We start from the raw sequence: 12785 nt of genomic DNA, 5'->3' as shown, positions 1-12785 counted from the left end.
TCTGTATATAAAATCATACCATTTACAAATACAAGTAGTTTTCTTTCTTCCTATCCACTTTGGATGCCTTTTATTTTATTTTATTTTCTAATTGACTCTGGCTAAAACTTCCAGTACAGTGTCGAATAGAAGTGTTGAAAGCCTTTGTCTTGTTCCTGATCTCAGGGGGGAAGCTTTCAGTTTTTCATCATTTAGTACAATATTAGGTGTGGGTTTTTCATAAATGCTTTTTATCAAGTTCAGAAGTTCCCTACTATTCTTAATTTGTTGAATGGTTTTTTAATCAAGAAAGTGTGTTGGATGTTTTCAAAGGCTCTTTTTGTTATCAGTTGAGATGATTGTGTGGGCTTTTGGTTTTTACTCTATTTGATAAGGTATACTACTACCTTAATTGATTATCAGATATTAAACCAAACTTATGTTCCTGGGATAAATCCCACTTGGTTGTAGTATATAATTATTTTTATATGTTGCTAGATTTGGTTTGCTAGTATTTTGTTGAGGGTTTTGTATCTCTGCTCGAGATATTGGTCTGTAGTTTTCTTGTGATGTCTGGTTTTGGAATCTAATGATAGCCTCATAAGAGTGTTCCCTCTTCTTTATTCTGGTGCCTCCTTCTTTTTAATTATGTGCCCTTCTGGGTACATAAAGAGAGCCCTTCCCCCACCCCCATAGAGTGTTCTGTAAGTGTTCAATTATTTATTGTATTAAATTAACCTGTACCTTAGTTATGGATATTAAGCCTATTCCTGTCTTTTGTTATTTTAAACAATGCTACAGTGAATAATCTTGTATATAAGTCATGTTGCATAAGTGTGAGTCTATAATTGAGTTTTTAGAAGTGGAATAATTTCTGGGTCAGCCCATGGCTGTGTATTTCATAGAAATATCAATTCTGACTTGCTTTTTTTGTGGAGGTGAGGAGTGGGAGGTAGAATACTGGAGGGGAACTTATTACACTCATCTATCTGGTCATTTTAAAGTTTTCTTAGCTTTTGTCACATGGCCTCACTGAGAATCTAAAGCATGCTTTTTTTGTAAAAGTTGGATTTTACATTTATCAGCCAAGATACATATGCCTGAATGGGTAGAAGTTTTGCACACCTTGGGAAAATAATGCTGTGAAGATACCACATTTATTGGAACTTGAGTCATGAAGAAAAACAGATTTGGCATACAAATGTGTATGTTGTACATTTTAATATTGAGCTTTTCTCTTACAGTTATATTTTGATGTTATATTTCAGAGTCATTGCTGTTAAGCATCTCAGTAGTGATGGGATTAAGTGAAAATTACATGTATTTCAAACACTGAAGCTTTTTTAGAGATCTATCATATTCCAAACCCAGGACTGATTTGGTTCCTGAATAATATACTACTAATTTTACAATTTCTGTTGTAGTCCAGTGTGAAAAAAGCCAGTGTTAAAATTCTGAAAAATTTTGATGAAGCGATAATTGTGGATGCTGCCAGTCTGGATCCAGAATCTTTATATCAACGGACATATGCAGGGTAAGTTTGGCGCATGTCTAGAATTTTTATAAGTATTGTGAATTTCGCATCTTTATTTTTTAGTTAAAAATTTTATAATTATTTCTAATCTATTATTATATGCCCAGCTCTTTTACATATGGTATGCAGTAGAACATGGTTAAGAGTAAAGGCTCAGAAATGACTGCCTGGGTTTTTATCTTCGCTCAGCCATTTATTGGCAAGCTACTTAACCTCTTTGTGTCTGTTTTTAATCTATAAAATGAGGATAAATATTAGTACTTCATTGGGTTGTTGAGGGAATTAAATGAGATAACAAATAAAGACATTTAAAACACTGCCTGGTATCTAGTAAGCACTCCACAAATATTACCGTTATTATTACATCACCATATAAAAGACTGGTGAGTGTCATATTTATATAGTATGTTTTGGACTATCTCTTCCATATTTCATTTGATTCCTATGTTAGCTATTTCAGAGTCCCTGTCTTAAAAGCAAAAATAAAAATAAAGTACAAAGATGTCAACATCGTTTATTATGGACTATATAACTAATACTTGGAAAATGGAATAAAATTGTTCCTTTGTAGTTAATAATTACTTTGTTATTTATTTTATCCTATAATAAAAAGACAGTGGTTCATAGGATATGCCACTTACTGAACTTTACCACAAATCAAATCATAAAATCACTTCCTCTTCTCTAAAGATGGCTTGATTAACACTTAAGCCTTTGTAAAGGCTTCATCACCCCACCCCAATGCCAGTCCCAGCAGGGCCATAAAAAAGGGATTTCAACATGTTTAATTGCTTTTATCAGAAAGTAACAGTGATATTTGAGAGACCAAGGAGTCTGAAAGGTACTTTGAAGTAAATAAAAGGTTGTTTGACCACAGTACCTTTGGAAAGCACACTTCAGCTGTGTCAACGTTGTAGTTATCTTTATTTCTACTTTTAGGAAATGGTGGACAATAAACCTAAATGAGTTAATTCCCAAAGATGATACTTATTCTTAAGGAATGGTTGGTTCATTTATTTTAAACCTTATTTAAGAAAGTCTACCAATTACAAGATGTTTTACTTAGTTTTTGTGTGTGTGTGTAAAATAAATACACATTTTAAAAAATAACTTATAAAATAGGCCATAAATAAGGAATGATTTTTCTTCATCTTTAAAGATAGTTTCAGTGTTTGTTTTAATTTTATGGTTGTAGAATCTTCCTGAAATTTTTCTCAAGGCAAACAAATTTGTATCAGTTGGTGTACTACACCCATGTATGAAATGATGACTTATTACTAGGAAGGATATCTAAAATAAGAACTACTTTGCCCAAAATGAAACAGGCATCACAAAATTTGTTTTTCTTTTTTTAACTAACTTTTAATTATAAATACATTAATCTTTTCTTATAAAAAGTTAAATTTTTTTTAAGATAAGGCTAATGTGCCTTGTGATCACACACCAGTGCTTATTTTCTCTCCTTCCTACTCAGCATAATCACTGTTATGTTATGGTGTATATTTTTATTGGCTTATTTTTATGTAATTGATATTACCTTCTGTATCTTGGGCTTTCCTTCATAGTGAGTTTTGTAGATTTTTCTGTTCATCTATACAGATTTATCTCATTTTAAATATGTTGTAGTATTCTATATATAATATTAATTATAGCTTATAACTGTGGCAAGATATTTCATACTGTGGTGCCACTATTTGGTCATTGGGGTATTAATGAGTATTTAAGTTGTTTTCAATTTTTCACTGTTATACACAGTATAGCGAAGGACTTGCTTTTATATACTTCCTTGTACCAAGAAGCAATCTTACCAATTTACCTTTAAAATATCTGACATTTTACATTCTTACCAGTCATTAATAAAGATACTAATTTTCCCTGCATACTTGTCAATACTAAATAATAGACTTTTAATTTTTTTTACCAATCTTGGATTATTGCTCATGAGATAGAGCTTCCTTTGGCATTTATTGGTTGTTGAGGTTTTCCTTTTGTGAATTGACGATTCATCTCCTTTACACATTTCACTTTTGAGTAATTTCTTAGTGACTTGTTACAATTCTGTATGTTTCTGGGTATTAATTATTGGTTACTGATAGCTGTTAAAAATAAGACCTTTTACTATGTTCTTTGCCTTTTAACTTTGCTTTATATTACTATAGTTCTTTAACATAATTACTATATATAATTACTCTAGCTTTATAGTACATTTTGTCCTACCTCTTTGTCTCCTCTTTTACAAAATTAGGCTGTTCTTGTGTCTTTTCTCTTTTGTTTGAATTTTAGAATTTTGAATTACCTTATTTTTTAATTTTTTTGTTTTTTATTAGTTTCAGGTGCACAAGACAAAGCAATACTTAGATGTTTATCATTTATATCCCTCACACTGTGTGAACTCCCCTCCCCCATCCACTATCCCTTTGATATCACACAGAGCCATTACATTTCCACTGTCTCTATTCCTAATGCTGTACTCCGCTTCCTGTAACCATATACGTATATATATATGTGTATATGTACATATATATACATATATATACATATATATATATACACACATATATACATATATATATTTATATATATAAATAAAATTATAGTTGGCATTCATTATTGTTCAGCTTCAGGTGTACAGTGCAGTGATCAGGCATCTACAGCATCCCTGAGGTGGTCTCCCAAATGGGACACGTGTTCATCAGATACCCTACAAAATCTTTACAACATTATTGATTACGTTCCCCAAATTAATTTTCAAAACCCCATGGCCATCTTGTGGTTACCGACTGTTTCCTAATCCCCTCACCTTCCCCCTTATTGAATTACCTTTTAATGCATCATGTTTTATAAACCTTTTGGGGATTTTGAATGGAATTGCACTGAATTAAAGATTATTTTGCTTTCTGTGGGGGATGGTTCTATTTAAAGTAAGCCACGTTTTGAATAACATGGGATAGCTATAAATTGTATTTCTAGCTTCCTGGGTTTAGATGAGATGCTTAAATGATTTTTTTTTCTTCTTAATTCAAAATTGATTGTTAGAAATTATATTCTTCTTTTCATACTTAGGAAGATGACATTTGGAAGAGTTAGTGACTTGGGGCAATTCATCCGAGAATCTGAGCCTGAACCCGATGTAAAGAAATCAAAAGGTTTGTGGTGTTTTCATACTTAGTATTAAGCCTTTACTCACATTAGTCATTGACTGTAAGTGAAGGATCTTTTAAAATTTAAACTGTTTATTTTACAAGATAACTCCCATGTCTTTTACCTTGTACTTAGAGTATAACAAGTGAGTACAAGGGCTTCATGTAATCACATCTCTAGTACAGCCTCTTTCTCTGAATCAAAAGTTAGTGAATTTGCTTTATCATTCAGAAGACACATCTATATGAAAAAATACACATCACCTTTTTATTTAACAGTGAAATTCCCAATCCAGATTGACCTTGAGGTTTATCTTGAGACCCTTTATTTTATTAAATTTCGTCTAAATTGCTGAAAGTTATTATGAAATATATGTGGAAAATATTAGTAGGTTGAAATTAAAATCCTTTGTTTAAACAGAAGAGTTAAACACAGAAACCATTTTTAACGAGTGCATTTTTTATGACTAATTTCAGTTTCCAAACAATTGATTTATACAGGAAGATTTTGGAAATCAATATGGATCCATTCAGATGATATGACATTTTTCAGTGTGATTGGATTGACAGTATTGTCTTGAGTAAACGATACTAACTTTTATAAGAAAAAAATGTTCCATTTTGATATGTGTTTAAAATTAAGAGCTATTATTTGTTTTCCTATGGAATTTAATAGGACTGCATTCCTATTATGTTTATCTTATTTTTTAATGCAACTGTTGTTTGGCTAAAGAATCATACCTCTTTGGTTGACGAACAGGTTCCTTTTAGGTTAGATAAACATTGACAGAATACACAGAAAATGCAGTTGTTGAAATAATTTACTCCAACAAAGGGCTTGTTACCTATTTAACTTTAAATAATTGATTTTATTTCCTGTTTTGCCAGAGAAGTCCAAGGTACACAGTTGGGAAAAATGTAAAGACTGAAAGAAGTTTACACAGTTCATTGAGTAAATAATTTTGGAGTGCCTCTGTGTACTCATATTCTCTAGACAGTTTAGAAGTTACAGAGTCTGTCATTAAGAAGCTTACAGTAGTGTCTTTTAATCAGGTAAAAGATGAATATTAGGAAGAGGTCACTGGTAGCCTTGCAACAGAGGAAGTGCTGGACAACCGCTGTGGGGTATTGGCCAAGAAGGACTCCATATTGTAGAGTAGCTTTTGTCAGTGGGGATAGTGGTTTCTCTGGTATCAATAGAATCTCTGAGCTGTTTGGGTTTGTTTTTTGTTTTTTGTATTTTGTGTTTTTTTGAGAATTCGTATAAGAGTTTATTTGAGCCGAACTGACGACATATGCTAGGAGCAAGATCTCAAATGCTCTGTGTATTTTGTTGTTGTTATTTTTGGTTTTTTTTTAAGCTGGTCTTACTCCTCCGACAGCTCATGAAGAAGTGTTATTGCTCCAGAGCATAGGTGTTGGGTGTTTGCAGTTTCTTTTTGTTTGTTTTGTGCGAATTAACGTATATTATGAGTAAAGATATGCAAGAAAATTTTCCCCAAACCACTATCATTCTATTCATTCAGTCTCTTCATATTATTAATTCATTCATTCTGAAATATGAGTGCCTACTATATATACATCTACCATTCTAGGTATTGGGAAGAAAATAAAATTCTTGCCTTCATGGAGCTTACATTTTAGTGGAAGAAACCGTAAACAGATAAACAGGTAGATAAACAATTGTACGTGTGCTTATATATTTATACAAAATATATATAAGCAGAGTAGTGGGGAGTACTATTTTAGCTATGGTTGTCAGGAAGGGTCTCACTGAGTAGCATTTTGAGTAGAGACCTGAGCAAAATGGGGTAGTAAGCCTTCACAGTTTCTGGAGGAAGGGCATTCTTGGCAGAAGGAAAAAGAATAGAGGCTTTGAAGTTTAAGAGCTTAGCATGATCAAGGAATCAAGGAGCAGCAAGAAATGATGTTGCTGAAGAGGAGTGAGGAAAGGGTTAAGTGGTAGAAGGCGAGTGAGATTGGGAGGGTTACCACAAACCATGGTAGGGACTTGAAAGTGTTGAGAACACATTGCACATTGGAGCAGAGAGGTAACACGGTGTGATTAATATTTTAAAGGGACAGCTCTAGTAGCTGTTTGGAAAATAGAGTGTAGGGGTTTAAGATGAGAAGCAGGGAAACGTTCTTGCCATGGTCTAAGTAAGGGATGATGAGGCTGGTTGTGGATTAGATGGTGGTTTTGTTTTGTACTTTTAGTTTGCTGCAAATGTGACACTAGATGATAATTTTTTTTTTATCAAGTGAAGAAAGAAGAAAAATCAGAACTCTGAAACAGTTTTTCAAAGATTTTTCAAAGCATGATGTTTGCAGGTTAAATACTCTGTTATGTGAACAGTTTCTATTAATGGTAATATTCCTTCATGTTTTGGGGGAGATTGTACAAAATAAAATGTCCATGTCTTGAAGTAAGAGCATTTTTAATTTAAAATTATGCATGAAATCTCCATTCAACTTTGGCTTTGTTTACTAGGATCCATGTTCTCACAAGCTATGAAGAAATGGGTACAAGGAAACACTGATGAGGTAAATTCTACTTTTAGTGTAAAGAGACTCCTGCTTATAAATGGCACCTTGTCTAACTAAGGTTTTAAGGTTTCTCTTTCTTTAGTTCCTATGTTGAAGCAGCATGGCACATCATTGCTCCCTTATCCAGGATATAACAAGAAAGGGTGGGCCCTTGTTAGCATCTAACAAGTTCTTGGTAAAGGCAGTGGAGGTATCTTCGATTCAGAGACTCTGGCCATTGAAAAATATCCATGCATTCAACTTTTCATCAACCAGCAGGCATCAGCAATCATTTTAGAAACAAAAGCTCAAATATTTCCTTCCTCACTTTCATTTTTACTTTCAGAAGTGGAGGCTTGCTTTTTGAATAGTTAAGTACGTTGAGAGGTGGGAGTGGAAAAATAAAAATATTTTGTTTGGACCGTCTAACGTGAAAATTGTTATGATGTTGGGTACCCAGTAGCTGACTCTGGAAGACAATAAATAGCATGTTAATATATCATAGTCAGAGGGTGACCCAGGTCCTTTGATACCTGGCAATGTGGTTCTTATCCAAATACATGGAAATGACATGCAGTTGGGTTTAGAACACTGATAATGTATGTCTTGATTCTTCTAATGAATAACTGTTATCAACAGTTTGAATTACTTCTTTTAGGCCCAAGAAGAGCTAGCATGGAAGATTGCTAAAATGATAGTCAGTGATGTTATGCAGCAGGCACAATATGATCAACCATTAGAGAAGTCTACAAAGGTAAGGATGACTTGTGTTCTGATCTGGTTTGTTTAAAACTAAAAAGAATTAGATTCTAGATATATAAATATAAAAAAAGACGAAAGCTTCTGCTTCTGCCTTTGAAATATTAACTACCATAGGAATTGCCCTCATCATAAACAACTAGAAAATTGACAAACTGAATAAAACAACTACTCCCAGATATTAGGTAGCAGTCAGTAGAGGGCTGTAATCCTTAAAAGAAGGGTAATGTTTAGGTGATCCATAGCTCACTGCCTAGAAGCAGTTTCCAAAGTGCAGGGAGGGGAAAACCTAACAGAGTTCATAGTCTTGCTGAATCGAGGAGTCAGAATTCAAAGTTTGGAGAGCCCAACATGGCTAGAATTCATAGAACAGGGTACGAGGATAGGAGCTGCACAGAAAGAGAGATCCAGAGATATTTAGAGAGGTCCCTTCAAGTCCTTGGCCTAATACATATGTTGGGTGAAAATGATTATGGCCAGGGGGAAAATACCAGAAATTAATAGTCTGAGCAGTTCCTGGAGCATAGGCTATGAATAATTCATGTTCCTGCTGACCATGTGGACAGATCTTATAATACACAACATATTGTGTAGTATCCTCAGAAACATGCCTTACTACTGGAGCTAAATTAACCATAGAGTAAAGCACCTTAACCAAGCTAAAGAGCAGTTCTTGAAAAGATAGAACTGCTCTATAAGTAACAACTGCATGAAGAAAGGTCAACTCTCCTTAAAGGAATAACAAAATTCAGCAACCAAAAGTGTAAAAACACAATATCTGACATCCAATCAAATATTACTGGGCATGCAAGGAAGCAGAAAAACTTGACCCATAGTCAGGAGAAAATACAATCCACAGAAAACAAACTCTTAAAAAATACTGAATTCAGAAGAACTCAGGAAAATGGGCAAAAGAGAAGAAAGAATCAATGTGACAAATAGGAGACAAAGAGCAAGGTGGTAGAGTTAAACCAAATCATATTAATACTTACATTAAACATAGATGGCTTAAATAGTCTAGTTAAAACACAGAGAATGTCAGATTGGATAATAAGGCAGAACCCAATTATACACAGTTGACTCCTAAACAATGAGAGTTTGAATTGCGCAGGTCCACATGAGGATTTTTTTCAATTGACCTGAGTTCAGTTGACCCATGCAATTCAAGCTCACGTTATCCAACTGGCAGTTGGGAATCCATGTATGTGGAGGGCTTTTCAACTGCACGAGCAGTTGTTGCCTCTAACCCCAGCATCATTCAAGAATCAACTTCTATAAGAAGCCCACTTTAAATATAAAGAAGTCAGTTAGAAAGATGGAAAAGATATACTATGTAGACACTATCAAAATAAGCTGGAATGGCTTTATTACTACAAGTCAGAGTAAATTTCAAAACAAGGAATACTACCAGGCACAAAGAAGGACATTTTATATAATAAAAAGGTCAGTTCATTAAGAACCTAAATGACGTTTATAAAACAGTGCATCCAGCAACCGCAAAATACACATTCTTTTGGGAACACTCACCAGGCTATATACCATATTCTGGGCCATAAAAAAAGTTTCAATGAATTTTAAAGGATTTAAGTCATACAGTCTGTTCCCTGAACACAAAGGAATTAAACAAGAAATCAATAACAGAACAGTATGAGGAAAATATCCACATATTTGGAAATAAACAACATACTTCTAAGGTAACCCATTAGTCAATGAAGAAATCAAAAGGGGAAGTTAGAAAATATTTTGCACTGAATTAAAGTGAAAATACAACATAATATTTGTGGGCTACTGCTAAAGAAATTCTTAGATGGTAATTTATAGCATTAAAAGTTTATATTAGACAATAAGAAAGGTCTCAGTCTATCTTAAGAAACTGGAAAATAAACCCAAAGAAATCAGAAAGAAGGAAATAGTTAAAATAAAGGTGAATATCAATTATACAGAAAACAGGAGGACAATAAAGAAAAATCTAAAGCTGGCTTTTTGAAAAGACCATTTAAATTGATAAACCTAAGTGGGGATGGGGAAAGAAATTAGACATGAATTACCAATACCAACATTGAAAGAGGGGACATCATTACAGAACCTACAGATATTAAAATGATAATAGGGGAATTTTATGAACAACTTCTTGCTAATACATTAAACAGCTTGGATGAAATGGAGAAATTCCTTGAAAGACAAATTACTAAAGCTCAGTCAAGGAGAAATAGATAATCTAAGTAATGCTGTATCTGTTAAAGACATTGACTTTGAGGGGTTAATATCCAAAATGCATACAGAACTCATATAACTCAGTAGCCCCCCAAAAACCCAACTAATTGATTAAACAATGGACAAAGGACCTGAATAAACATTTTTCCAAAGAAGACATATAAATGGCCAACAGGTACATGAAAAGGTGCTCAATATCACTAATCATCAGGGAATTGCAAATTATAACCACAGTGAGATATCACCTTACATTTGTTTGATGGCTATATCAAAAAATAAGTATTGGTGAAGTTGTAGAAAAAAGGAAAACGTTTGTTGAAAAGTAACTCAGTTATGCTCATATAGGCCTGCTAGAAGTTTATGCAGTGTATTTTGTAGCACGCAGTGTATTATGTGTGTAATAAAAATTTAAAAAAAAAAATTGTCTTTGTTTTTAACCTTTGGCATTTTAGTTATGTGTCTTAGTGTGGGCACCTTTGGGCTCATCTTTTTTGGGATTCTTTGTGCTTCTTGGGTTGGTGTTTCTATTCCCTTTGCCAGGTTAGGGAAGTTTTCAATCATTATTTCTTCAAATAGATAATTTTGATCCCTTGCTGTCTCTCTTCTCCTTCGGGTACCCCTATGATGTGAATGTTAGTATGCTTGATGTTGTCCCAGAGGACCCTTGTTCACTGTTGGTGGGAATGTAAATTGGTATGGCCGTTATGGAAAACAATATGGAGGTTCCTCAAAGAATTAAAAATAGAACTACCATATGATCCAGCAATCCCACCTCTGGATACATGTTTGAAGGAAATGATATTACTTCCTCAAAGAAATATCTACACCCCCATGCTCATTTCAGCAGTATTCACAATATCAAGACATGGAAATAACCTAAATGTTTATTGACAAATGAATGGATCAAGGCAATGTGTGTGTGTGTGTGTGTGTGTACACAGTGGTATATTATTCAGCTATAAAAAACAATGAAATTCTGTCTTCCAATCAAGATGACAGAGTAGTTAAATGCTGTACTCACCTCCCACTACCACATCAAAATTACAGCTAAACTACAGAGCAAACATTGAGAACTGCCTGAAGTCTAGCTGAACAGAAATCCTATAACTAAGGATATGTAGAATAAGCCACATCGAGACTGGTAGGACAGGCAGAGATGCGAAACGGGCTGATCTCACACCCATTTGGGTGGTTAAAAATCAGGAGGGATATCTTGAGTGGGGAGGTACCCCTGAGTAGCACGAGGTCCCAGCCCCACACCAGGCACCCCAGCCCTGGGTTCTAGTGCCAGGAAGAGAAGTCCCCACAGATTCTGGCTGTGAAAAACAGCAGGGATTGTGAATGACTGAGCCTCACTTCAGATTGAAAGATACACACACACTGAAGTAAAGGGATGGAAAAAATATTTCATGTAAATGGAAAAAAAAAAAAAAATGGTGGGGTAACAATATTTATACTAGACAAAATAGACTTTAAAACAAAGTCTGTAACGAGACAAGGAAGGACCCAGCAATTTCACTTCTGGGTATTTATCCGAAGAAACCCAAAACACTACTTCAGAGGGACGTGTATCCATATGTTCATTAAAGCATAGTTTACAATGGCCAAGATATGGAACCTAAGTGTCCATCAATAAATTAATGGATAAAGAAGTAGTGGTACATATATACAGAGGAATATTACTCTATCATAAAAAAGAAATGAAATCTTGACATTTGCAACAACCTGGACAGACCTAGAGGGTACTGTGCTAAGTGAAATACATCAGACTGAAAAAGACAAATACCATATGATCTCACTTATATGTGGAATCTAAAGAACAAAGTCAATGAACAAATAAACCAAGAACAAGCTCATAGATGCAGAGAACATTTTGATGCTTGCCAGATGGGAGGGGATGGGTGAGAAAGGTGAAGGGATTAAGAACTATAAATTGGTAGTTGCAAAATAGTCATTGGGGATGTAGGGTATAACACAAGGAATATAGTTAATAGTATTGTAATAACTATGTATGATATCAGATGGGTACTAGATTTATCAGGGTGTTCACTTCCTAAATTTTATAAATGTCTAATCACTAAGTTGTACACCTGAAACTAGTATAATATTGTATGTCAACTGCAATTTAAAAAATAAAAAACAGAATTAAATCCTGCAACTTGTGGCAAGATGGACGGACCTGAGGGCAATATATGCTAAGTGAAATATGTCAGAGAAAGAAATGCTATATGACTTCACTTACATATGGAAGCTGAAAAAGTTGAACTCACAGAAACAGAGTAAAATGGTGATTAACAGGGGCTAGGGGTTGGGGAAATGGAGAAATATTGGTCAAAGGGTACAGATTTCCAATTATAAGATGAATTAGTGTTGGGATTCTAATGTACATCATGGTGACTGTAGTTAACTATATTGTCTTATACGTGAAAGTTGCTAATAGCGATCTTAAATAGTCTCACTATGTAAAAGTATAAATTGGTAGTTACAAAATAGTCACAAGGATGTAAAGTACAGCATAGGGAGTATAGTCAATAATATTGTAATAACTGTATAGTGCCAGATGAGTACTGGACTTACTGGGGGGATCACTTCATAAATTATATAAATGTCTTACTACTACACTGTACACCTGA

At 34.1% G+C, this 12785-nt stretch overlaps 1 protein-coding gene across 3 annotated transcripts in view; it reads left to right on the top strand.

The window, feature by feature from the left end:
- AKAP10 (A-kinase anchoring protein 10) overlaps window positions 1-12785 on the top strand; it is an 81433-nt gene that overhangs the window by 57747 nt on the left and 10901 nt on the right. For all 3 annotated transcript variants that reach the window (XM_074320663.1, XM_019757410.2, XM_074320664.1), the window contains 4 exons: window positions 1404-1513; window positions 4577-4659; window positions 7145-7197; window positions 7838-7933. In XM_074320663.1, the coding sequence (XP_074176764.1) occupies window positions 1404-1513; window positions 4577-4659; window positions 7145-7197; window positions 7838-7933 (342 nt within the window). The remainder of the gene's footprint in view (window positions 1-1403; window positions 1514-4576; window positions 4660-7144; window positions 7198-7837; window positions 7934-12785) is intronic.

Source organism: Rhinolophus sinicus, linkage group LG15, assembly GCF_036562045.2.
Source record: "Rhinolophus sinicus isolate RSC01 linkage group LG15, ASM3656204v1, whole genome shotgun sequence".
NCBI lineage: Eukaryota > Metazoa > Chordata > Mammalia > Chiroptera > Rhinolophidae > Rhinolophus > Rhinolophus sinicus.
Note: the sequence above shows the minus strand (reverse complement) of the source record. Positions and strands in the feature narration are given on the sequence as shown.